Genomic DNA, 26,771 nt, shown 5'->3' with positions numbered 1-26,771 from the left:
GAGTGTTTTGATTAGGGAAGTAAAACTGGGTACCCAGTCAAGCATCAGATCTGCGAGGGATAACTATAAAAAGCTGATAAAGGAGGCAAAATCCGAGTGGGAGGACACAAGGTGGTTAAGTATTAAGCTAGCCCTAGATGCTCGAGATTTCAGGGCATTCTGTAATCTTGTTCGAGCTGGTTCGGTAGAAAGTCCATCCGCAATCATCCCCAATCTTAGCGAAGAGGTGTGGCTAGAGCATTTTAAGCCCCTCTATTCGCTTAATAAGTCCGACTGTGGAATAGATCTAGTAACTCAAATAAATGCTATTCCGGAACATGTGGACTTGGAGAGCAGATCCTGCACCCTTTTGGAAATCGAGCTGGCTCTCACCAGTTTATCATTGGGGAAAGCCCCGGCCTTGACAGGATCCCAGGTGATTTATATCGAAGTGAACAAAAAATCTGGGCTCCTTACATTTGGGTCTATTTTAATGCCATCTTGCAGGGCCTTGAGATTCCCCACACTTGGCTAGGAGCTGAAATTATACCCATCCACAAAAAATCTTCCCCCTTGGACCCGGCCAACTATCGCCCTATAAGCCTGATTGATGTTCTACAGAAACTATTCGCCCGCATGCTTTTAACAAGATTACAGAGTTGGGAACATCACATCCTAACTTCCCTTCAAGCGGGCTTTCGAGCAAAAGTTTCCACTATCGACCAACTGTTCAGATTACAGTTGGTCTACTGGAAGACGGTTTCTATTGGTGCTGGTAATTTATACCTGATTTTCGTGGACCTTCGGTCCACGTTTGATATGGTTCAAAGGCAGAAGCTCTGGGCCTTATTATTGGAGATGGGCGCCCCCCCCTATTTGTGCCATCTATTCAAGCGAATGCGCGACGGAAAATACGCAAGGGTGAGATACGGGAGAAGTGGGGAAATTTCGGGTCCCTTTCCGGTTGAAAAGAGTGGGAGGCAGAGGTGTGTTTTGGCTCCAACATTATTTTCTCTTTTCATCAACGGGCTGATTGATCATTTATTGTGTGTTAGTAATCTGGATTCCCCAAGGTTAGCGGGGCGAAAGATTCCTGCCCTAATGTTCGCCGATGACACGCTTTTATTGTCAAAATCATTTATGGGCATTCAGCGTACATTAGAGGCATTTTGCTCCTTCTGTAAAATAAGGAATCTGGAATTGAATTTACCTAAAACTAAATTTATGGTCTTCAGCTCTAGCCCAGCCAACTGTCCTCATCCCCAGATGGAAGGAATAGTGCTAGACCGAGTATCCCCTTTTGATTACCTGGGGGTAACTCTTAATGACAAAATGAAATGGGGGTCTCATTTGGCGAAGGCCAATCTGAAGTTGACACAATCTGTGGGGGTATTCTAAAGGTTTTTAATAACACCTCATCTAAGCCCTTGGGCCCCCCTATGGAAATTTATAAATCCCAAGTAAGAGGGGGTGCGCTATACGGCGCAGAGCTTTGGGGCCATTGTAGTATTGCCCCTCTAATTCTGACCGGGAATACCTTTATTAGGCGGCTCTTGAAATTACCAATGAGTACCCCCTTAATCCCCCTGAGATGGGACTTAGGTCTGGTTCCTATTGAAGAGATCGCCCTAAATCATCCACTCCTGTACTGGAGACGTCTCTGGTCAACATCTGAGCTTGTGAGCTATAGGCAGGACCTTGGTGATCTCTTGTCAAGAGGGAATTCGGGGGAAATCCCATGGTTAATGCTCATTAAGAACCTTGCTATGCCTTAGGTAAGGGGGACCTGTGGACGTCACCAGAGGAGTCTTGCGCTTTACAGACTAAAAAATCACTGAGCGCGGCTCTTCAGCACTATCGAAAGGAAACATTATTAAATTCTTCCTTGGGCAGGCTTACTAACACCTTTTTGGATATTAAGATCAGTCCCCACTTTGAAATTTTTTTGGGATGTTATGCAGCCTCCACTGGCCAAGAAATTATATAACCAGTTCAGACATGGTTCTTTACCACTGAGGGCTTTAACCCATAGGTGGGCCAGCGCGCTCTGTCCAACGAGTTTTTGTCCAGAATGTGTTGATACTTGTGGGACAGAGTTGCATGTTGTGCTCTTTTGCCCTCTTTACATCAAGGCAAGAGCAAAATTGATTATCCAACTCTGTAAGTCTAGGGGTCTCAGGGATTATCAGGAGGTATTTAGAATCCTTAAATATGATACTACCCCTATGATAGTGTTTGCGTTGGCTAGATTTCTCCTTTCCATGTGGTATTCAAGGTGTAAAAAATTAAAAAATTGATAGGCTATAAATTGCTCTTACTGAGGTCAATTTAGCGTTGTAGCGTAGGCGTGTTTGGGTATGAGATACGTCTAGGGATGGGATGCTGTTTCATGTGTTTATATCCCCATTGATACTACTTTGTCTCTTTTAATAACGTTCTTAATTGTGTTTTAAATGTCTATTTAACTTCTAAATCATGTTTTTAATTCTTGATGGATTGAATCACATGTTAATGTCCATTTTTTTATTAATCTTACTGTAATTATGTACTTATGTCTTTTTATGATATATCGAAATAAAAGTTTTTGACTGACTGGCATCTTACTAAAAGTAGTATTTTCAGAATAACAATTTAAAATCCCACTTCACCATAAGTTAGAATTTTAATTTGTGATTCCAGAGACAGTTAACATGAACTGGTTATCTTTTCCCATTTGGAAATTACACTTCTAAAAATGTAATAAGGCAACCCCAATGTTAGGTAGGCCTTGCAGTAGTGAAAAATAAATGTAAGGGGTTTTCACTAAAAGGACGTGTAGAACTTAGAAGTACATGTCCTACTTTTTAAATAAATTTCACCATGACGTCTGGCCTGTCGTGTGCATACCCAAGGGGTGACTTATATGTACTAAAAAGGAGGATTTAGGCCTGGGAAACGGCTCATTTTGCCAGACTGAAATGGCATTTTAAAATTGCACACACAAGCTGCAATAGCACGCCGGATACATGTTTAAAGGGCTACTTAAGTGGGTCGCACAATCAGTGCTGCAGACCCTCTACTAGCATTAAAGTTACAGGCCCTGGGTACGTACAGTATCTCTTTATTATGGACTTATAAGTAAATTAAATATGCCAATTGGACATAAGGCAATGTTACCATGTTTTACGGAGGGAGCGCGAGCATTTTCGCACTGGTTAGCAGTGCTAATCTGCACAGAGTCCTATGGTCAGCAAAAGCAAATTAAGCAAAAGTGTGAGTAGTGAAGGCAAAAAGTTTAGGGATGACCCTGAGAAAAAGGCCAAGTCCAACATAGCTATTACCTACCATCCAACATAACTGCCACAAAATGTATTCCATACTCCAGTTGAAGTTGCGTTAAGGACTGTTATTTTGCCGTTGAAGTGCTTTTGCCACTGAAATCCAGTAAGTAGAAGTTATCTGTAACCTTTGTAACACCACGTCTAAGAAGCGTCATTGGTATTGCTACCTTTCACGTGGTCTGTTCTGAGATTGGTCACTTGCTTTCATCAACTTATGTAACTCCACTGTTTCTGCTTTCGGCTCAGGCTGTGCATGAAAAGATCCTGAGCAACAGATTCCTCATCATTCGAAGCAAACTCTTCAGCTGGACGAGAAACGATTCCCAGAACTTCTACAAAGAGCACTCGGGTAAGTGCGAGCCCTGAGAAGGGTGTGGGGGGAGGCAAAGCTGTGCTCGGGGAGAGAATAGCAGTTTTCACATGCGTCAGCACAACTCAACACAGATCCAAAGTGTTTTACCCACATGTCTTCTATAGAGTAACTGACACGTTAGTTACACTTCTATAAACATAGCTAGCATTCTGCTGTGACCCTTCAGTATGCAAACCGTGTGTGTGCTGCAGCCTGTGCACAGCAGCAGCGCCACTGAAAACTCCTATTTTCCAAATTGTCAGGCATGAGCAGTAGCTAAGGTATTTAGTGATGTCACGGAAAGTGACAGTGCATGCTAGGAAAAGTTCTCAGTAGGGTCATTATTTGGGGAAGTGACAAAATGAGATGTCAAAATGTCGTACGTAAATGGCACATCAGTAAACCGATGAAATAGCCTAATTAAAATAATCACATTGGCATACATTTTATTCGATGGGCAGCTGATTCTTAAAACTCCGGATTTGATGGCATTTCTGAAAATTGTGTTGAAACTTAATAAGTGTCACATAACATAAGGTAGCTCCTCTTCGTGCTTCTTGATGGGTAATTTAAAACCACTACACTAGGTTTAGCCTCAGCTTCCATGCTTTTACTATGATGTGCATCTGCAGTTGTCAATGTACTGTGCCTCAGTGTAGCGGGGATCACTGATCCACCGCTGTGCAGATTTCATGTCTTGCTATTGTCTGTTGTGAGAAATATTGTAATCAACACTGCAAAAAAGAAATATAGAGAGCGGGTGGGTTGGGTCAGCACCTTTCTGCATAGTATAGCTTTAACCAATCGGTGTCCTTTGGTGTATTAAAGTTGGTGGCCCAAAAGTATATTTGGTGACTTATGACTTTGCTGCTTGCTGTTTGGATGCCTACGCCGGTCATAAAATACAGCAGCAATTTGTTTCACTAATTTCCCTTGTCATTTGTTAGGTCTCGCCCAGCGGCGTCACTAGGGTTGGTGTCACCCAGTGCGGTAACTCATGGTGTCACCCCAGGACAGGGTGCCACGCTCCCAAGGACAAGGGGGGGGGGGCGTCTGTGGGGCGGGGAGGGGGCATGTTCATCAGATCTGCTGTCACTCTGTACTGTGTCTGCGGGGTGCCTCGTGTCCTACCATGAATTCGTGGCACAGACCTTACACCTTCCCTCCTTGGGGACCCCATTTACTGTACTAGTGGTGCCGCCCTTTTATCTCTCTCCACCAGTATTTTCTCAGCTCCCCCCCCCCCCCCTACCCCCATGGCCCCCGGTTACTCTGCATACTCCGAGAGCACACAGTGCAGATGCTGGCACTGTGCATACTGTGATGAACCGATCTTCTGCAGGTATCCCAAACACAAGGGGAGACAAAAAGAAAGTGCTCCCTTTCCTTCTAAAAGGTATATTTTACGATAAAACACACCTGGGTATATGGATCCTTGCTATCCGCAAAAATATAATAGTTACAGCACGTAAAACATAATGCGTAATTGTGATAAGAGGGTTGGAGCTGCGCATCTGACTCAGTTGTAGAGTCAATAATCAATACGCGTTTACGGATCTATGAATGGGGAGGGGTGCCCCCCACCTGCGTGTAATGCGAAAGCCCGGTGCGCTCTGCGGGCTGCCTCTAGCCGCACATCATTTCCCATGCTCGACGTCAGCAATCATATTATGCACAGGAGAGTTGCACCTGAAGCCCTCCGTGAACCTGCGTGGAGCAGTGAGATGCTTAATTTGCGGAGGGCTGCCCTCCCTTCACCAGCCAACAACGCAGCAATGTTTCACCGGCGCTTCTCCCCTCTGGGAACCGCGAGGGCCAGGGGACAATGACAAGCCATTCATATCCTCGCCACGGAGGATTTATGTGGCACACCAGCGCTCATGGGAGGGGTCTGCCGCGCGCGGCTTCCACTTGCACTGACTTTCGCCCCTCCTTTTTTTACTTTCCCAGTCACCCCTCCGTAGACTTCCTTCCATGAAACTCACCCCAGAACCTAGTACTCTCTCAGCATTCCGTTGTACCTCGTTTTTTTCCCCATTTCGCCTGAAAGCACCCCTATACACGGCCTCTGTCTGTCACGGCTCACATTATATGCGCTGCCTTTTACTCACCCACTACTCCGCCTGCACCCCGTGTACCTCGTTATCCCCGTACCTTCGCACCCCCTACTCCCAGGCTGTGACCCATACCTCCGCACGCCCGTGTCACGCACCCCCTGTGCCCCATACCCCCTGCACCCCTGTATCGCATACATCTGCACCCAGAGGCGCAACTAGAGCCAAATTTCGGGGGGGGGGGGGGGCTAAGAAAAAATTTCGGGGGGGGGGGGCTGAATCTTTTAAGCCATAGGCAGAGTGGAGCTGCTGGGGCTCTTAGAAGGGGTGAAACAACAGCGAGGCCTCATTAACATGCAAATGGTCTTTTAAAGACCTGTGAAGTGCTCGGGTGCGGCTGTGTGAGCGCCGGGAAGCTGTCTCATCCCGGGCTGCCACACACGACGGGGGGGGGGGGGGCTGAAGCCCTGTGAGTCCAATGGGTGTTGCGCGCCTGTCTGCACCCCCATGTGTCATATCTACACAACCTCGTGTCTCAAAACTATGGACACCCTGTGCCCCATAGCTCCGCCCTCCCTGTGCCCCATACCTCCGCACTCCCCTACGGTGTCCCCCCATGTGATGGTGTCACCCGGTCGTAAACAGAAAAATAAATCACTCGGCAGGAATCATAAAGAATTGACTTGTGCTACTATATTTCATTGTGAACAGCATATAAGTGAAACAGCCCTGTGCACTACAAACGAAAAGGGCGGGGCTGGGGATCTCCTCCTCAAAGCACTTCGTCAGGGAGTGGAGAGGTGGGAGGGGGTGGGGTGGCAGCCCAGCTGTAATCTTGCTCGGGTTCGAACAACAGCCATTGCTTTAAATGTGCACTTTTAATTGGAGACTACCCGGCACTTCTCCGAAACAAGTGGGCACTGCTATTTTTCGATTTCAAGCATTGACAACAGCCATGCCTCGGCTGCAGCAGCCTCCAATCAATGCCCCCACCCGGCCCCACCGCCATAAGTAAAAGCTGTGCCACAGAAAGAATGGGCCGGGCGCACCCGGAGAGGATGTGAGAGTGAACAAGGAAAGGGCCGGGCACACCATCAGGTGTTGAACTGAGAGGTGTGTGTGTGCTACTGACTCCAGGGGTCAGATGGAGTACAGCTTCAAACATAAGAGTGAAACTAAGACAGGTTTTAGATTTTTTTTGCATCTTTTATACAGCGCGAACTCGACCCGAAGGTATTGGAGCGCTGTACATGATAGGCAATAGTAGGCCACTCACCTGCTGAGTTGCCGACAAGGGGGGGGGGGGGGGGGGGGGGGGGACTACCTCGGTGACGGTCGGCCTTGCTGCCTTGGAATAAAATTAAATTATAGTGGCGACCTGAGACCTCCTCACCTCCTCGTCCCTCGTGATGCATGTCACGCGCACTTGGGGGGGGCCAATGCGCATGCGGGATTCGGATTCCACCCGTAACAACATCGCCGACTGCACCCCTCTAGTGACGACGTGACGTCACTGCCAAGGCGCGCAGACGCGGCGGAGGAGGAGACAGTGCGCGCTGCGCACAGGCACCTCCTGAATAGAACAAGGTTAGGTTGCGCGCGTCGTCGTTGCGTTTCGGTTTCATTCTGGACTGCTGGTTTGAGTGGTTTCAATAACATTGTGCACGGCGGACAGTTGCAGTGCACCACAGACAGTGACACACCGACCGGACCGGCCCTTTGGTGTCACCCCCCGTGAGGGTGTCACCACACCCGGTGCGGTCCGCACCCCCCTAGTGACGCCACTGGTCTCGCCTGACCCAGCGCATGCGCTGGTCTGGCGAGACTTTTTGAGAGGGCTCCAAAAAGTGCTACCAGGCCAGCCTAGAGCTACAATTTATGTGCGCGGGCGCGCGCGCGCCATGCTTTTCCGCGATTACTTTCACTTTTACGGCCGCTTTGATGTTTGATCGCGATTCCGATCACTTTCACGGCCGCTTGGCATAGCCAATAGGTCTCACTTTTGGAACCTTTATAAGTATTTTTTCTTAGTGCAATGCAACCTTTGTTTTATTATTTATTTATGCTTGGTTGTTTCTTCTGCCTCATTGTAGCCCTGGAAACTCCCACCAACAGCGACTTCTTACCAGTGCAGAAGGTGTGCTATTCAGAGTGTCACATTAGTGTTGTGCAGTGATTGTGAGAGCTTGATATACTTCTCCAGAGAGGTCACAGAATCTCTCTTTAGTACTGTTTGTCATCACGCTCCTCAGCCACCGACAGACATCAGCCAGCCCACCCCAGCCCCAGGCACTCTTTGTTAACAGAAAGCAATGTTTTACCTGGGGAAGAATTGCGGTCTCGCAGCACCATGCAAAAAAGCTAAGTGCTGCTATCCCTCAGCCTGACAATGCCTGCTTCATTCAACCGACACCATCATGTGTGCTCGTGACACATAATTCTAGTCTTTGAGCGCAGGGTTCCTTCCAGGCAATCACAGCCTAGTGTTCGGTCCAAGGTTTCCACCCAATCGCGGGTGCTCAAACATTTCCCAAGGTTCACGGGATCTGTTTTCACTTCTGTGATTGGCTGTGAGCACAAGGGTAAAGATCGCATCCTTTTATCCATATTTACTGATGGAACAAGCATTGGCAAAGCCTCTGTGAGATCTGTTGGCGTTTGCAATGTTTATTTTGATGTGAATCACAGCAGAGCTGGCTACGTTGCATCATGGCTTGAAGTAAAAAGAACAGCACTATGGCGAGGTCAGCGCTGGACGTGTCATATCAGTTTTAGTTTTTTTTTCTTTCGGTCGTATTGCCCAGCAGCTTGTGCTGCTGTGCAACAGTTCCAAATTAATATTGGGAAAGCCAACAGATCGCGCCTGGGCAAAACCTATTGGCTTTGCCAATATTTGTAGCAGGGGCAGGCTTCCACATAATGGACAGCGGTAGTGGCAAACAACACGAGGGACGAAGGGCGGGCAGGAGGATGTGGTGTTACGTCTAGAGCTACATACAACTGGGGAACCAGCTTTGTGTCTGTGTCGACTCAACATCCTGTGATTCTGGGCAAATAACTTAAATCCCCCCCTGCGTAAAAAAAAAAATAATTAATCTGACGTTGTGTAATGTAACTGGTGCTCCTTTAAAAGCGCTCTTCTTCCTTCAGGTCGAGTTGGCCCTATATAAAAGTGCAAAAACAAACAAGCATTTGCAATGCAATAGGTCTCGCATTTATAAGAGTTTGAGCTATTGGCATTGTAAAATTACAATGCCTTTTATTTATGTTTTGGTTTTAAAACAAATAAAAAGCATTGTCATTTACAATGTCAGTAGCATAAACTCGCATAAAAGCAGTGTGCGGCGTGCAGCAGTGTGCGGCGTGCAGCAGTGTGCGGCGTGCAGCAGTGTGTGGCGTGCAGCAGTGTTTTGTGTAGCAGTGTGTGGCGTGCAGCAGTGTTTCGTGTAGCAATGTTTCATGTAGCAGTGTGCGGCGTGTAGCAGTGTGCGGCGTGTAGCAGTGTGCGGCGTGCAGCAGTGTGCGGCGTGCAGCAGTGTGTGGCGTGCAGCAGTGTGCGGCGTGCAGCAGTGTGCGGCGTGCAGCAGTGTGTGGCGTGCAGCAGTGTGTGGCGTGCAGCAGTGTGTGGCGTGCAGCAGTGTTTCGTGTAGCAGTGTGTGGCGTGCAGCACTGTGTGGCGTGCAGCAGTGTGCGGCGTGCAGCAGTGTGCGGCGTGCAGCAGTGTGCGACGTGCAGCATTGTGCTGCGTGCAGCAGTGTCGTTCAGCATGCAGCAGTGAGTAATGCAGCAGTGTGCAGCAGTGTGTGGCGTGCAGCAGTGTGTGGCATGCAGCAGTGTCGTGCAGCATGCAGCAGTGAGTAATGCAGCAGTGTGCAGCAGTGTGCGGCGTGCAGCAGTGTGAGGCGTGCAGCAGTGTGCGGTGGGCAGCAGTTCGCGGCATGCAGCAGTGTGAGGCGTGCAGCAGTGTGTGGCGTGCAGCAGTGTGTGGCGTGCAGCAGTGTGTGGCGTGCAGCAGTGTTTCGTGCAGCAGTGTGCGGCGTGCAGCAGTGTGCGGCGTGCAGCAGTGTTTCGTGTAGCAGTGTGAGATGTGCAGCAGTGTGCAGCGTGCAGCTGTGTGCAGCAGTGTGTAATGCAGCAGTGTGTGCAGCAGTGTGTGGCGTGCAGCAGTGTGTGGCGTGCAGCAGTGTGTGGCGTGGTCTGTAAACAACAAGAAAAGCGGACATCAAAGGAAGGGTGGGAGGGAACGAGCATATGGGGTGTGAGTTATAACGAAAGTTAATTGTTGGAAGAGGGGATGCAGGAAGTGAGGCCGAGCGCGCGCTGGCGAAAGCAGTCTGCTGCTTTCAAGTCCGATGCCAGATGCCAGCTTCGCGCTTGAATGCCTCACATGCACTGGCCATAAACCGCATTCCTAAGGTCTTGTGCCCCTTACTAAATCTCTCTGAATGCGTGAGGCGGCGCACGCGCAGGAAGTAGCTGGTGGCAAATGGAATGCGCGTGGTTGTGCGCGTAACCACCACCCGATCCGCCTGGGAAGCCTTTGGGAGCATTTTCTGAAGCCCCTAGATAAGTCTCGCTGAGCGATCGCTTGCGCGATAGCCAGGCGAGACCTAAAAAGGGCACAAATAGTGGGAGGAGGGCTGGCTGCAAGCAACAAGAGGGAGGGTGGAATGTTCTAATTAGAAAAACAAAGGCTTCTCGGAGCTCGAGGGCGGTGACACTCTTGGGGCTTCAAACCCTTTGTTTCACAGCTTTTGCTGTAATTCGTCAACAGCTAACAGCACACACAGGGCCATGGCTGTTAGCTATTGAGGAGTCACTGCAATAGCTGTAAAAGGGGGCTTAAGTGTGCCCCTGGTTCTCCTTCAGCTCGGCTAAACTGTTTTTTCTCGTTCAGCTGAGATAGGGAGACCAGGAGCTGAGCAGCATTCCCTCCCTCTCCCCCCTCCTTGTGAGACTCCAGTAACTTTGTGAGTAACGGGAGGATGCAGGCTGAAGGCTCCAGTGTGCCCTACAGTACACCCTCTGCCTTCGCCTTCCCCTGCCCACTCCATTTATTTTGGAGAGGCAGGGAAATGGGACAGGCAGAGGCTCTGTATCAGAACATTAAAATGTTGAGAGCAGTGTACCTATACCGGTTATTGCAGGCTGCTGCTCCTCCATTGTTTTCGATGGAGGTCCCAACATTCCAGTGTTCTAACTAGTCATATCTCCTGTTGCTTTCTCTGAAAGTCGCTATGCACAGAAGTTTATTGAATGTCACAGTAACCACTAATTTATTGTTTCACTTGATAAACTTAGTGGTAATTCTAATAACTATAATTATAACATGCATACTCTATAAAAGAGGAGAGGGGATGATGGATAAGACTCAAGCAGGTCAAGATGGAGGCTCCCAGCTGGCGGTCCATCAACCAAAGATTTTCAAGTGGGTGGGGTGTTGCTTGAAGAGTAAGGTATTTAATTCCTTCCTCTTCCTAAAATGCATAAGTAATTGAACTTGCCGAATATCATTAGAGAGCTGAACAAGAGAAGACCTGGCGTCCTTCCTGCATGTTCTTGTCTTGAGCCTGATTAGTTTGCAACTACAGGTGTTACATTGTCCACTAGAGTTGATGATCTTGCTTGGCTGATGTGGTTGGATTCTTGCTTGTTGTAGGTTATGCAGCCGACTTACAAGTTGGTGGGGGCTTTTAGTTGGTGCCAGTGGAGTTACTTGATTGTTGTGAGGTTCTTTGAAACTTCCTTAGTCTTTTGCTCAGTTGGGCAGTGGAATGAATAACTCTTTTCAAAGGTATAAAATCTGTTTCTGGGATGCCAGAGAGTGGGCCCCATCCAGGTGAGCTACAATCAGGGTTTTTACTGATATTCCCAAGATTGTTTCTGTTGAATGGCCATCACAAAAAAAACAGGATAAGTTGGTAGCAAGCAAGTTAAAGGCGTGTAAAAGGATGCAAGAAGGCGCCATCATATGTGAAAGATTTAATGAGCATCCAAGAACACGTCGGGCAGGAAAGCGGGTAACCAGCAACTGCCCTCCCAGCTTTGAAAGGCATTCTATAACCAACCTTCCAAAACAGCATGGGTAAATCCAATACATCTTTTGCCTTTTAACTCCATATCATACATAATACACAAGTCCCCAAACAGAATCCCTGCACATAAAACACACATCACCACCACCCTTAATGCCCCACACACATACTCACATGAACAGAAACACGGAAATGACGACACGAGGCACGAACACCCACAAATCCAACATGTATCATCAAACATTATTACATGATGTAATGCTCCAGATTACATGTTACAATCCTCCAATTCACTTGAAGGAAAACGATTCCTCGATCTTCACTAAACACACAATACAGAAGGTGAATTGTTGGCTAGGCATCCAGGATGGTCACCCAGCTCAGATTAATCTTCACTCAGTACCCTTACAAGATCATAAGAGACAGTTGAGAATCTTTCTTTGTTGCAACACTTCCCATCTTCTAAGGTAACCACACAATTTTATACACTCATGACTCGGTAACGGGATATTTACCGAATTTCGGCCGTTACCGACCGGTATTTGGCTTCCTACATGAGGCCCCTAGAGTAGAATTTTACTTTAGAAAGTATTCTTTCCACTCTTGCCATTAAAGTGAGTTCCCTCTTGAGGTTGGAGTAAAAGATTGAGGTGGGGTTAAATTCGGTGCGCTGCTTGAAGCCATGACCAAATGAACACAGATAGCCTAGACTAAAAAAATGACTAGTAAATCCCAAGCGCCTTAAATATAAATAGAATTGACAATGGTGAAACTTACAGTATATATAACACTGGGAAGACAGTTTCCGTGCCTCTCAGTGACCTGTGAGAGACCAGGCAAATTGTCCTGGTCCCACAACACTGCATCGAGAAATGATTGTTGCTTCGTGAAACTAATTGAAGTGGCCTGTAAATTCATAAACTGGAATCCGATACCAAGTGAACATATGGAAGAGCCTTACGACATTGCATCACGCTGGGAGACTAGTGCGCGTCAGTCCCTATCACTTCAAGGAATGAGCTGTCTTGGGTCAGCTTCTTCTCTTTCCTCCCGATCTCGACATTAACTCTTACATCATGGAGTGCTCATGAATTGGAATGTAAACAGGCTATTAAGTCACTACCAGGATACTATACAAAAACTTGCTCATTGATAAATTACAACAGGTACACCTTGCTTGTATATGCCTGGAAAGTGGCGATTCAGTCTTTGTGCTGGGGCATGAAATTCCTGATAGGACTTTAAAGCAAATTTAGTGCCATCTGCATACTTGGAACTAGACTTCGACCCAGTTGTTTGTTCTTTTAGGCACCCATGCGTGGTGCGTAGGATAATTGATCCAACACTTATCACCAATGCTGGGAGACTACCTTAAAAGGGAAAATCGTTCAGTTAAGTTGAAGACTGTTGCTTGGCTTTAAAAACTACTCTTAGATACCACTACGACAATTGGCGACCCATTGCTGAAATATCAGGTGACACATCTAAGACTGTGTAATAAATCAACATGATAAAATCAGCCATGGTGTGTAACATTCTGTCATTTACAGATTGATCTCATCCAGCATATTGCCTGTTTTCTGAGGAGATAACTGACGGGTTGAAAACGACATTATGTAAATTGTTTTACTTTCTTGCTCACAGGATTTCTCATATGACTCTACTGCACATATTTCTCTTTTGATCCCATTAGACAAGCGTGTAGTTCTGTTTGAATAAATATATTACCAATGAGTAAATTGTAGGCATTCTGTGTACAGTACGTAAGACATCAGGGATGAGCAAGAGTATGTCAGATCAGGAAAATAATCTTATATTGTGAGTAGTCTTTTATTACTTTGTAATATGTCCTAGTTTGCTTACAATTTTTCTCAGTGATACGACATGTGCATACGAGAGAGTAAGCAGACATGGGCTATCCACACCTATTCTTCTCTGTGGTTCTACTGTAGACTGAGCAGTAAACCCCCCTCTCTACTTCACACCACATATCATCTGTAGGACCTTTAAACATTGCTTCCGCAGGGCATTAAAGATGTAAAGGAGCATTTCAGTGTGGAGAGAAAAAAGGCTTCCTCTTAAACCAGCCTGTATTGCTAATAATCAACAGCAATTGGCATTCTAGAACATTGCCTTGTTCGATGATGTCTACTCCAACTTCAACATGTACTGTGACATCACCTACTGGATGGCCCTTTCAATATAGTTGCATTAAATGTATTGATTGGGATTATTTGGACTGTAGCATTCTTTGATACTTCACCCATGTATCATGAGCCTCTTTCTATAGAGACAATCAGAGGTGTTCCTTTGTTTGTGTATAACTTAATTTAGGGGTTGAATCGATCTGATGGAAGAAATTGGTTGTTATTGATTTAATTTGGTTTGAGTTAAGTCTGTGATGCGTCGTGAGCGTTTAGGTAGTGATTTCACTGGGTTTCTGTCTGCTTCTCTTTAGCTTACTCAGGGAGCAATGAACCTGTTTTCTTACTATTAAGTCTAATTGGTCGCACACTGCTCCACCTACCAAGCGTGTTACCCCAATGAAAAATGGTCCCTGAGGTCAGCGTCGGCGAGTACGCCTATGCCCGTGTAATGCATGCAAGTATGAGTAGCGTTAGCCATCCCTGGACACGTGTTTCGAGGTAGTTGCCTCTCGTCAGCAGGGAGTAGGAAAGTGTGTAGGGTTGCTGTGTAAGCTGCTAAAATCGTTATCAGGTAAAGTACCTCTCGTAGCGCGCAGGTGCGTAACCATGAGCCCGTCGGCTCCACCGGCTCAAGGGAGCCTGAAAATAAAGTTAAGTCTAATTGGTCGCACACTGCTCCACCTACCAAGCGTGTTACCCCAATGAAAAATGGTCCCTGAGGTCAGCGTCGGCGAGTACGCCTATGCCCGTGTAATGCATGCAAGTATGAGTAGAGTTAGCCATCCCTGGACACGTGTTTCGAGGTAGTTGCCTCTCGTCAACAGGGAGTAGGAAAGTGTGTAGGGTTGCTGTGTAAGCTGCTAAAATCGTTATCAGGTAAAGTACCTCTCGTAGCGCGCAGGTGCGTAACCATGAGCCCGTCGGCTCCACCGGCTCAAGGGAGCCTGAAAATAAAGAAGTCTAATTGGTCGCACACTGCTCCACCTACCAAGCGTGTTACCCCAATGAAAAATGGTCCCTGAGGTCAGCGTCGGCGAGTACGCCTATGCCCGTGTAATGCATGCAAGTATGAGTAGCGTTAGCCATCCCTGGACACGTGTTTCGAGGTAGTTGCCTCTCGTCAGCAGGGAGTAGGAAAGTGTGTAGGGTTGCTACTCATACTTGCATGCAGGCCCAGTGTCTCCTCCCGCCGAAGTGCCGCCTCCTACGCCTTTGCCCAGACCAGAAAAGAGCCTCGCCATGCCCGCACATGCGGCGCAGCGTCCGCCTTCCAGCGCTTGGTGATAAGTCGCTTCGCCACTATGATCCCCAGATCTATAAAACGAGAGGCAACCTTAGCCGGGGGCGGCCTATGAAAGAGGTGCAACAAGTAAGTGGTCCACTCAGAGGGAATCTCCCGCCCCGTGCACCTGCGGAGCGCCCCATGTATCGCCTGCCAGTATGCCTGCAGTTCCGGGCAGCCCCACAGCATGTGAAGCAGGTCGGCATGAACCTCCGCACAACGGGGGCAGCATGCATCCACGCGATGGAAATATCTGTTAATGGCAGCCGGCGTAAGGTAGGCCCTGTGCAGGATGAAAAACTGTATTTGGCGGAATCTCATATTTCTAGGTACCCTCCTCGGCCCCTGCAGCACCCTCTCCCATTCTTTATCTACCATAGGGCGGGCAAGGTCCCCCTCCCATTTCTCGCGCAATGCCCCTAGGCTCGGCGCCGCATGCGCCCGCAAGGCTGCGGCGAACCATTTGATCAGGTGTCCCCCTCGACCCATGACATGAAGGTATTGCATCACTAAGTGCTGCTCCGGTTCTTCCCGCAAGTCACCCCAGTGACCTACCATCGTCTCGATCAGTGCCCGATGGCGGAGAAACTGGCCCTGCGCCAGCCCCGTCTCCTCCGCAAGGGTCGCGAACGGCAGAATGCCCCCCTCATGGTATAGGTCCTCCAGAGTGTGGATATCAGCCGCATGCCAATCCCTCAATTCTGCAGCCCCATGCGTGCCTCGCCCGCAAGGGGAGCCCTCCAGAGGGATAGCCGGAGCGTATGGGAGCCTGGCCCTGGTAAGCCGGAGACTTCTACGGTAGCATTTACACGCTACCACTAACAGCAGCGGCTTGGGCCGTAGCGCACCCGCCGTCGGATGAAAGATTCTAAGGAGCTCAGCCAACGCCAGCGGAGGGTTCTCCGCCGTCGCAGTGTTCTCGTGGCATCTGTCCGCCAGCCACCGGGCCACCCATTGCAGCTGCGCTGCCAGATAGGAATGTTCAAAACATGGCATCCTGAGCCCGCCCTGGCCTACGGGGATACACAGTTTGGGCAGCGCGACCCTGTGGCGCGCTGCTCCCCATATAAAGTCGCGGAGGGAGCGCGTAAAGGGCGTGAAGAAAGACGCCGGTATGTACACCGGCAGGTTGGCAAAGTAGTACAACAGACGGGGCAGCACTACCATTTTGACAAGCGCTATTCGGCCGGTTACCGAGAGGGCAAGTGTGCTCCAGAATGCCATCGCCGTCACGGTTCGTCCCAGTTTCTTGTATTTATCTCATGCCAGAATTCTCACCAAGTTTACAAGCAGGTGCCTTAATTGAGTTCACATGAAATAGAAAATTGCCTTTACGAGTATGAAACATGTAAACCACATGAACAAGCTAATTCATAACTTCATGTCTCGTGTAACAAAATTCAGCACGCCTCAAAGATGGGCACATGTTAAGCAATGTTATCATGAGCAAGAAAAGGTGGCTGCAGCTGGTTATAGTTATTCCAAGACTCAGATTTTTACAATCCATTCTTCCGGCTCTATTTTACTGTGCAACCTAGGGCACTTCGATATAATTATTCTATATACTACATACTCAATACCACCTTTGCAACTTACCAAGGTACTATAATCAGACTTCTCATCAATACCGCCATCATCAAAGACTTTAAAACCGGTATTATCCAAAAGAAACATAGCTCTTAACTGGGGAGCCAGACAGACCCCGACCCTGCACAAATGGTGCCAGGATATGGACACATCAATGGTGACCGAAAAAGCAGTGTATGTACACAGGGGATGCCCCAAAAAATGGAACACCTACCGCGGTAATATATGAGGCCCCTCAGGAAGACACAATACAATATCGAACATTAGTGACTGAGCGGTGATTCAGTGGGAAGACTGTGTACTACATATGATGCTCATTTAAGGTTGTGCTTTGAAATTTTTTTGGTGAACTACAAAAGACAGAACAATTCAAGAACTGCTATAACTGTATACATGTGTGTAACGAAATGCATATCAAATGTAATGTTCTAACTGAGTACCGATTGTTTTCTTTGTTACAAAATAAAAACAAATTTTCAACAAAACAAAAAAAACGGTATTATTGGCAAGTAACCTTGACTCTGCTGGTGCTTGCAGTAGAGGCTACACAAACGAGTAGATCAGCAGGACAACAATAACGATAAAACAATACTTGCAGTATTTTTTAACCTCTTCTTAAAGTGATTTTCCTCATGTTCCCAGTCGCATTCTTCAGAACCTAAGTTCTCATCCATAGTGTGCAGGTCTTTGACAGTTTCACATAGTTTCCTAATCTGTTCATGAATAACTACAGAGGCAATTGGGTTGGAAGTATAATGCATACAACACCCTTAGCAGCCAGGACACAGTCTAGGGCCATTCGGTTGTATAAAATCACAGTTTGTTAGGCCTCTAACTAATTTAGCTTTCCCCTTGAAAACATTTACCACGTATTTACAACGTATCTCATAGGTGGATCGTCCTATTCTGTAGCTTGGGATCAGAATGGCACTCTATCGGGTAGTGTCTGAAGTGTCCCTGGACTGCTTCCTATGTAGAGTAGGAGGTTGTGTTGCAAAATGTCTAATGGTGAGCACAACAAAAGCAGGAAAAGAGGAACCAGACTAGTCTTAATTTGGGCACACATAAGATTGATTGACAGTCATAGTGATGCCAGTAATAGTCTGTCCCAGTTTGAGCATATCTACCACTGCGAGTAAACAGTACACCAGAGGGGAAGATTCTTGTTGAGATCTCAACTTGAGACAACAGTGTCATGGGAGTTGGGTTGTTATGATTATTGTTGGGATTATAAATGCACATTGCATTCGCTCTGTCCCATAAGAAAGATGCTGTTTCCGATCTCGCATAACAGTCCATGTGCGACAGAAGCAAGATGAACAGTAAGGGGTAGGATCTGTTTATCAGGTAGGGACATTGTTAGATCAGCAAGGGCAACACAGGTGTTGTAATTAAGAATTTTGGAGATGAAGTTCCCATGGAGGTGTAAGTTATTGCACTCTGTCCTTCCCAAACAAAAGGAATTGGGGTAATTGGAACACCCCTTTTGGAATCCATGAGTACGCTTGAGAACAAATAGCATGAAGTGATGTTTAAATCCTGCTTGTACTGATCCAAGACTTACAGCCTGACCATTCCTGAAATGGGCAGTGGGCTCTGTGTGATTAACGTCTTCTGGCCCTCCACCCATCAACTCCTGGCACAGCCACACACAATACTTCCAAACAGGCTTGCAGGGAAGAAGGTTGGCAAGTCCTACTCATGGTATCTGGTAGCTGAGGGGCTTCCATTACCAAGGTCGTGGGCCGTAGCCGTGGACAAGAGAAGGGGCTGCATTGATGACGTCCTCACGGTGCACTCACAATGAAAGGCTCTCTGCTGTCAGACAGTCCAGTGTCTTTGAGTAGATCAAGCAATGCAGTCCTCGGCACCTGACCTCTGTGTTCGTGTGGAAGCAGAACTTAAAAGAAAGTTCACCTGTGCCCCAGCAAAGATCTATATGTTTTTGTCTTTCTTCTTAGCCAATTAAAAAGTCTAGTAAGTTTATGGGCGCTTGCTGGAGCACAAAATTGGGTGTCGCAGACATATGTAGTATTTTTTGTTTGTTTAAAGCCTCAGCTAGCAAGAGCTGCCAATCGAGCTGTGCCTTACATTGGTTTTTCACTTTGTACTGACCATGCATCAATTGATAATAAAAACTCTATAAAGAGTACATAGTGGTGAATAACTATGCATTTGTCAAATGTTCCCAAGAATACAAGTTTAGGGATAGGGCATTATTTGAACCACCCTCGATTACCCATAATGCTAGGTAATTTTGAGGAAGGCTTCTGAAAAAAGTTTTTGAAAAGTGGTTCAGTGCCACAAACAGTAAAATTAGCAAATGACATGTCACTTTTCTTTCCTACACTTCGCCTAGTTAAAAATGTACCCCTTAACTGAGGGTGGACCCATCACTGAGTCAGAATAGGTTTCAGGAACCGATGGAAAGCACACAAGAAAGCTTGGAATTAGGCTACTTTTTTTAATGTGAGTAACTGCGGTATTTGAGCCTAGGCCGTCTGGCACCAGGGTAAAACTAACCACCTCACGCATTTCAAATCCCACCACTTTTGGGGTAATCTTAGTAATGTTGCTTGTGTGAATGCCACCACTTATAAGAAATGGCCTGCAAACGTCCAACTTTGGTTGAAAAAACAGATCTCCCTCATATTTCTGTTACGGAAAGTTCTGGACATTGCAATGAACATCAAAGGTCCCATAGCCAATGTTCCCGCACGTCTGCCGATAAAAACGTTAGCTCACATGTATGGTTGGGCCTGTGATAGGTGACAGGCCCACGCCAAAACTGTGGCCATGTCAAGTTGATGTACTGTTAATGTTGTCTTCACATAGTTAAGTGTTGGCCTATTCCTGTCTATATGCCCACTCCCCCTTTTAGGGTACTATTTATGAAGAGATGTGTGGGAACACTGTAGGGTAAGACTTTTGTCTTTTGCTGATGTTCTTACGTTTTCTGTCACAGATTAGAGAAGAAATTGTGATTTTGTTGTAATCCACAAATTGATATTGGAAAGGCATTAAGGATCTTCATTCTTATTTGGTTTCATGATAGCCACATTACCCTGGATTCTGTCGGTGCTTTAATTTTTAAAAATGTCTGGGGTTGGTAGATTTCCCCGAGGTGCCAGCCAACCCTGGACCCAAATACTACATATATTCCGTAAGAAAGCTACCCTATCAAAAAATTCCTTTTTGTTTGGTATGAGGATCCCTGCTTAAACCAACTGAAAACCAGTGTATGTCTGGTACCACCACACACAGGAAACCAGGGTGAACACTGATGGGGGTCAAGCTTCGGCAGGGATTTGTTCCTCCTTGAGGGAAACTGGATGATATTACAGTGTTTTAGAAGAAAATGCTAAGAACTTTTCAAATGTCATGTTCAGCGCAGTCTCCTACTCAGCCAATCTTGGTGTGGGAGGTCTAGCACTAAGCACTAGAAAATTTAGGTTGCGTAGATGATTCCTTCCAAGGGAGATGCCTGCGACCAAAAGACAGGTATCCAAGCTGGTCTATTTCTCTATGGCGTTTCAATTTTCTTAGATGCACTGCTCCCAGTTTATCTCCTGTGGGCACCCAAACCTATAAGAAGCCCATATAAGTGTGGCACCCCAACTCTTAGGAGACACAGACACATACAGATTGAAGTCTAGCCTTGGCAGGGATATGCTTCTGTGCTAGCGGAACTCAAGGGAATTATCATTTTCTTGAAAATAAATACAATGTTTATATTCTGAAAAACGTCATGTTCAGAGCATTCTACTCCTCAGCCAATTAGTGGAATGTAGGTCTGGCATCCAGTGATAGAAGCTATAGGTTATGTAGATGTTGAACATGTATGGTTGTGCTATGGCTCCTAACAGCCCAGGGATCTATACATTTCGGGCATTCCCACCCTCAGAAGATCCAGATGAAGATCAGTTGGTGTCCAGCCTTGGCAGGGATAAGTTCCTGCACAAGAGAGACTGGTGGCAATTACCATGTTTTAAAAAACAAAATACTAAACATCTGACACATTTCATATTTTTACATTCTACTGGCCTGACAGTCCGGGTAGTGTGATCATGTACTCAGTGATAGAAACCTTATAATGTGTAGATGTGGATATATGGTTGTGGTGTGTTTCTATGCAGCTAGGGCTCATACTGCTGCTAAACTGCAGGTACCTGAAACCGGTGTTTCACTTGCAGTAGCTCTACGAATTTCCAAAATGATTTGCACCCAGTTTATCACCTATGGCCATTCAGGCCCCAAATAAATCCCTTCCATGTTTTGTACCCCCACACTTCCCAAGGAGACTCAGAGGAACACAAATTGAGCTCAAGCCTTTGCAGGGGCATGTTCCTGCGTGAGGGAAACTGAAAGGAGTGACTATTTTCTGCACAAGAATTGTTTTAAATCTGACAAATGTCATGTTAAGAGTGTTCTACCAGCCAGCCAGTCAGGGAAATAGAGGGCCGGCTTGTACAAATAGATTTCTCAAGCTGTACAGAAATTCTGAAAATATGTATGTTTCTTTTTTTTAATACCTTTTCATGTACTCCTGACTTGATATCTGTTATCAAATTAACATGGGGCCATGAACTAGGATTCTACCTCAATTTAGTTAACTGTGCTAATATTAAGTACTCGAGTGTGCAGGCTACATTCCCTAATAAAACCCACATCGATTTGGTATTACTGGTTTCTAATAAATACACAATGGATGGAGGGTCTAAGGGAATTTAAAGACCAGCACGGGCAAATCCCCAAATATCAGAACTAGAACAGCAAAAGAGCCCGTGGGTCTAAGGAGATCTACCTACCGATGAAACCTAGAAACCAGTTTGCATACCCCAGTAGAGGATCCTATCTACAAGGACCAAGTCCCATCACCCACCGAGGTGGCATGCTTCATCATCTGGGACCTCCCGTTAACCACACCTGGTGTGGTTAAAGAGCTACTACTCCTTTAATTACTTAAAAAAGGAGGAGCTCAGGGATGTTTTTAACTATCCAACAAGGGGGGAAAACACTACCCAAATAGAAGGAAGCTGCCTATGGTGTGGTGAAATGAAGTGCAGTGTGTGAAAAATGTGAGTTAAAATAGATTACCACGGGACAACTGTTTTATTAAATATCCAGTGATATCAACAGTAAAAAGACGCAGAAATAATAGAGTAAGGCGTGTACACCAAACAATACGGAACACGTACTCTGAGCACTTCATTTCACCACACCCGTCTTCATACAGATCCCCCACCACCTGTAGTCCCGCTTCTTCCCAGAGCTGTAATTGCGACCAATCTCCGCCGTGCGGTAATGCCGTTAGTATCCCCAGCGGCATCTCCGGCGCATACGGATGCAACACTCCCGCCCGGCGCTGGGACCAATTCCAGCAGAGTCTGAAAGTCATCTCCTCTGTGAGGAGGTCCCTAGGCTCCAGTTTCTGCTGCAAGGCGATCTATGAAAGGACATGGCGCGGCGTTCCCCCTTCCCTCCCGGATTCCGGTCCCCGGAATACTCGCGCCACATTTTGGGTGAAGATCTGCAATTGAGCTGCTAAATAGTATAATTCAAAGTCTGGGACCGCCAGTCCCCCTTCTGCCTTGGGTCGTATAAGCGTTGCCTGCGCCACTCTACGCCTACCCGCGCCCCAGAGAAAAGATACCACCATCGATTTCAGTAATCTAAAAGTGGAGCTGGGGATCCACACCGGCAACGTCCTAAAATAGTATAGTAAACTAGGGAGAGCCACCATTTTCAAAAGGGATATGCGGCCTGTCACCGACAAGGGAAGGGTGGCCCAAAAGGCCATATTCCCTCTCGGCGCTCTCACACTGCGGCCCACATTCCCCTCCAGCATATCCGCCGTCGTGTGATAGATGTGTACCCCGAGGTAGTTCAGGCAGGTAGGTTCCCATCGCACCGCACGAGTCATGGCCGGTCTAGGTTCTCCTTGTCTCACCGGGAACAGGCATGTCTTAGACCAATTAACTCTCAGGCCCGAAACGTCTCCAAAAGCGGAGAGTAAGCTCTCCGCTCCTGCCATTGCTCTATCGGCGTCTTCGAGGAATATTAATAAGTCATCAGCATAAAGCGAGATATGGTGCCATCCGTCCCTGCTACCCAGCCCCCCGTAGTGTTGACCTGTTCGAATTTTAGCCGCAAGGGGCTCCACCGCCAAGGCGAACAATAATGGGGAGAGCGGGCATCCCTGCCTCGTCCCTCGTTCCACTAGATACTTCGGTGAGATCAAGGAGCCCGCTCTCACTCTAGCCACGGCTGAAGTGTATAATCCTGATGTCCATTGTAGGAAGCCCTCTCCCAATCGAAACTGTCGCAATACCGTATACAAATACCCCCATTCTAAGCTATCAAAAGCCTTTTCAATGTCCACTGAGAGTATCATTGGCTGTAGTGCTTCTGGGTGATCATCATCTAATAGTCGCACTAGCCTCCTGATGTTCGCAGTAGTGTTGCGCGTCGGTATGAACCCCGCTTGGTCTTCATGAACCAGCGTGGTCATGTATCGCAGTAATCGGGCCGCCAGTATGCTACTTATATTTTATAGTCGGTGGTTAACATCGATAGAGGTCTATAGGAGGCCACGTTCTCACTCTCCCTCCCTGGCTTCAACAGTGGGATCACCAGCGCTTCGCGCATTGATTGGGGTAGTCGTCCCAACTCTCTAGCTTCTTTATAGACATCTTGAAGCCGCGGTACTAGCAAGTCAGCGTATTTCCCATAAAATTCTATGGGCAAGCTGTCTAGGCCCGGTGTTTTGTTGCGAGCCATGCGCTTGATGGCATCTCGAATTTCTCCCGGCTCTATGTCTTTCCCCAGTTCCTTCGCCTGTTCGTGGTCCAGTCCTGGCAATGGCAACTCATCTAAGAAAGCGTTGATTGCAGGGTCCCCGTCTTCCAATCTACTTTTGTAGAGTGTCTCGTAATAGAGCTTGAAGCACTGCATAATTTCGGTTTGGGTGTAAACCATTCCCCCTTCCTCCGTCTCTAAAGCCAGGATAGGGGAACTCCGCTTTGTGGGGTTGGCTAACCACGCCAACAATGTCCCCGCCTTATCTCCCTCAGCATGGACCCTCATCACATAGCCTCTATGGTCAAAGCTGCGCAAGCGCTCCACTTCCACTGCCACCGCTTCTTTAGCTGCAGTAACCACTTCCTGAAGCTCAGGGTGGCCAGGCCTCGCTATCTCTGCCTCTCGCAGGCTGGAGTCCGCTTTGTTCAGATCATCCAGGAGCGTTTTCCTTATTCCCGCATGTTTCCCTATGCAGAGCCCCCAGATGACAACCTTAAAGGCATCCCATTCCGTCGCCCTCGTCGCAGCTGTGCCCGCATTTTCCTCAAAGTACTGTGTTATGCCCTCTTCTAGCGCTGCATGGAACAGTGGGTCATTTAACACTTCGGGTCTCAGTTTCCAGGTAGGAACGCACAAGACTCCGGCCATCCAATCCATTCTGACTAACAGGGGGTTATGATCAGATATCGTTCTCGATATCTGATCTCGATACTCAGTGTGCACTATAGCAGGCATTACTGTCGGGGAACATAGTATCGCGTCTAATCGAACATGCAGTTCATGCATGCCAGAAAAATAAGAGTAGTCTCGGTCTCCCGGGTGCTGCGCACGCCAAGCATCTATCAGTCCCCAACGCGCATGCCAATCTAGTCTGCCTTTGGTTAGGCGATGCACCGGGGAGTCCGCCAGCGGAGGGTGAGATCTATCTAGGGAAACATCTACAACAGAGTTAAAATCCCCACCCATCACCAGCGGGCCCGCCAAGTAGTGGGCCAACGCTCCAGATATCTTCGCCAGAAAGCCCAGCTGGTCAACATTGGGCGCGTATAGGCTGCAAAAGGCGATGTCTTTCCCCCTTAGCTTCCCCTCAACAGCCACGTGCCTACCCTCAGGATCAACCACTTGCCTAACTACTTGGAACGGGACTCCCGCCCTGATCCAGATCAGCGCCCCTCGAGCAAATGCAGAGTAGGTGGTGTTGAATATCTGGCCCCTCCATCTACGCTGCAGCGCTATCCCTTCCGCCCTTGTTAAATGTGTTTCTTGGAGTAGTGCAATGTGTATCCCCCTACGGATTAAGTAGGCATGGTCCTTATGTCGCCGCGTCATAGTGTGAAGCCCCCTCACATTCCAGGTCATACATCTCAATCTTGTTAAATCAGCCATTCTCCCATAGCATCCTGCTGAATCGAGAACAGACCTCCGCTATTTCGCCGGTAAGGATCCCTCCCCAACATGTCCCCAACAATTCCAAACACCCCCCTCCCCCACCTCCCCAAGAACAGGACCTAGAAACTCCATCTAGCTCCCATCCAAACCATGACTTCTCTGTAACAACTATGCGGCCCAACAGCAGACACTGTGGGCATGCCTTATGGGCAACGAGGGGGGGACCAGTTACCAACGGGCAGCCGCCTCAGTTCTTTCCACTGCACATCATGCCACATAATTCCACTACAAAAATCCCCACCACTCAAATACACAACACGAAATTTGACAACTAACAATTCCAATCCAACCCACATAATTCCACTACACACCACATACATACTCTCCATAACAGATGGGTAAAATACGTCATTTACAACACCGATAGCTCAAGCAAATGCGAGACCTATTGCATTTCCAATGTTTGTTGAGTATTGTTCTGGTGTCTATAATAGGCTTATTGTCTCCTGCTCCACAGACTGGACAACTCTGCATGGTCATGTGTGACGTGCTGTACATGGTAAGAAGACTGCTGTTGACTTGAAAACCTGTCTGTCTTGTTGCAGGGCGATTCTTCTATCAGAGACTGGTGGAGTTCATGTCCAGGTACGAGAGACTTCTGTTTTTTACACTGATATCACCGTTTTACTTTTCTATTAAGTTAGAAATCAATATGGTGAACTTGACACTTGTAATTAAAAGTACAACACAGAATCTCTTATGTTAGTTAGAAATTTGGGGTCCGAGCTAAGCTGGCCATGAGGAGTGCAGCAGGTGACTGCTTGTAGATTCAAGAAATTCATTTTGGCTAGGTGGAGATCGCTTTGTCGAAACTGCTCCCACTAAGACGGCAGGAGTACTTTTTACAGTCATTGTTTTGAAAAGACCGCATGTGTTTTTCGTTAATAAAATCTGTGTTCTCCAACTCCATTTTCGCAGGGATTTTGCCAAACTGAACCTCTGTGCGTATATTGCTTGTTGCCAAATTCAGGAATAAACTGCTCCATGACACAGATGAAATGTATGCAAGAGTCATCATTAAAGGGATTGATAATGGGTACAGTGATAGCCACCCGCTGGTGGCTAGTAGCTATTTACAAAATCCTAAATAAAATAAAATAATTGGCACAGAACTCAAACTGAATGTTCTTCAGCATAGCATTTACATGATTGCATTGTCCGCTACCTGCTGGCAGAATTTCTGACTATCTTAAAAGTACTCCATTTTACCCAGTATCCAATAGGAACGGGAAGCCACTTTTTTTTTTTTTTAGCTCTTCTAGAACGAAGATATATGTTTTTTTTGCTTAGCTTTACCTAACAAACAAAATATTTCAGAGTTCTGGTGCTACTCCTAGACCCCATGCCCACCTCACAAGGCCAAACACAATTCCTCAATCATTAAGTGCTGGTGTACACTGTGGGGAGGGGGCAGGTAGGAACAAGATCTCATCTACTTGCCCTTCTGAAGGTGGTGTTAACAGGCCACGCAATTGTGTCATGCGTTTTCCTTGCCGCAGACTGGTTACTTTTAATCTTCCTCCCCAATCTACTCCTTACGTGGTAGTGCTTGGGAACCTTTCTATCCTTTCATCAGGTGCCAGGAAAGACTTTGATCAACTTCAAAATAAAGATTTGCACTTCCTGAACTTAAATACCACACTGCGGGCTGGGGTGACAAGTTATATTATTATGGTACGAAGAGTGAACTGGGCTGGCAGGGTCAAGAAATCATTTTCGGGAGCCTGTAGCATCATCAATTTCAACAGGCCTCACGTAGCGGAGC

At 47.1% G+C, this 26,771-nt stretch overlaps 1 protein-coding gene across 3 annotated transcripts in view; it reads left to right on the top strand.

Annotated features, from left to right (window-relative positions):
* Positions 1 to 26,771, top strand: part of NME6 (NME/NM23 nucleoside diphosphate kinase 6) — a 136,984-nt gene that overhangs the window by 47,682 nt on the left and 62,531 nt on the right. For all 3 annotated transcript variants that reach the window (XM_085653770.1, XM_085653769.1, XM_085653768.1), the window contains 2 exons: positions 3,546 to 3,648; positions 25,552 to 25,591. In XM_085653770.1, coding sequence (XP_085509896.1) covers positions 3,546 to 3,648; positions 25,552 to 25,591 — 143 coding nt within the window. The remainder of the gene's footprint in view (positions 1 to 3,545; positions 3,649 to 25,551; positions 25,592 to 26,771) is intronic.

The sequence above is a fragment of the Triturus cristatus genome, chromosome 4_1, assembly GCF_964204655.1.
Source record: "Triturus cristatus chromosome 4_1, aTriCri1.1, whole genome shotgun sequence".
Taxonomy (NCBI): domain Eukaryota; kingdom Metazoa; phylum Chordata; class Amphibia; order Caudata; family Salamandridae; genus Triturus; species Triturus cristatus.
Note: the sequence above shows the minus strand (reverse complement) of the source record. Positions and strands in the feature narration are given on the sequence as shown.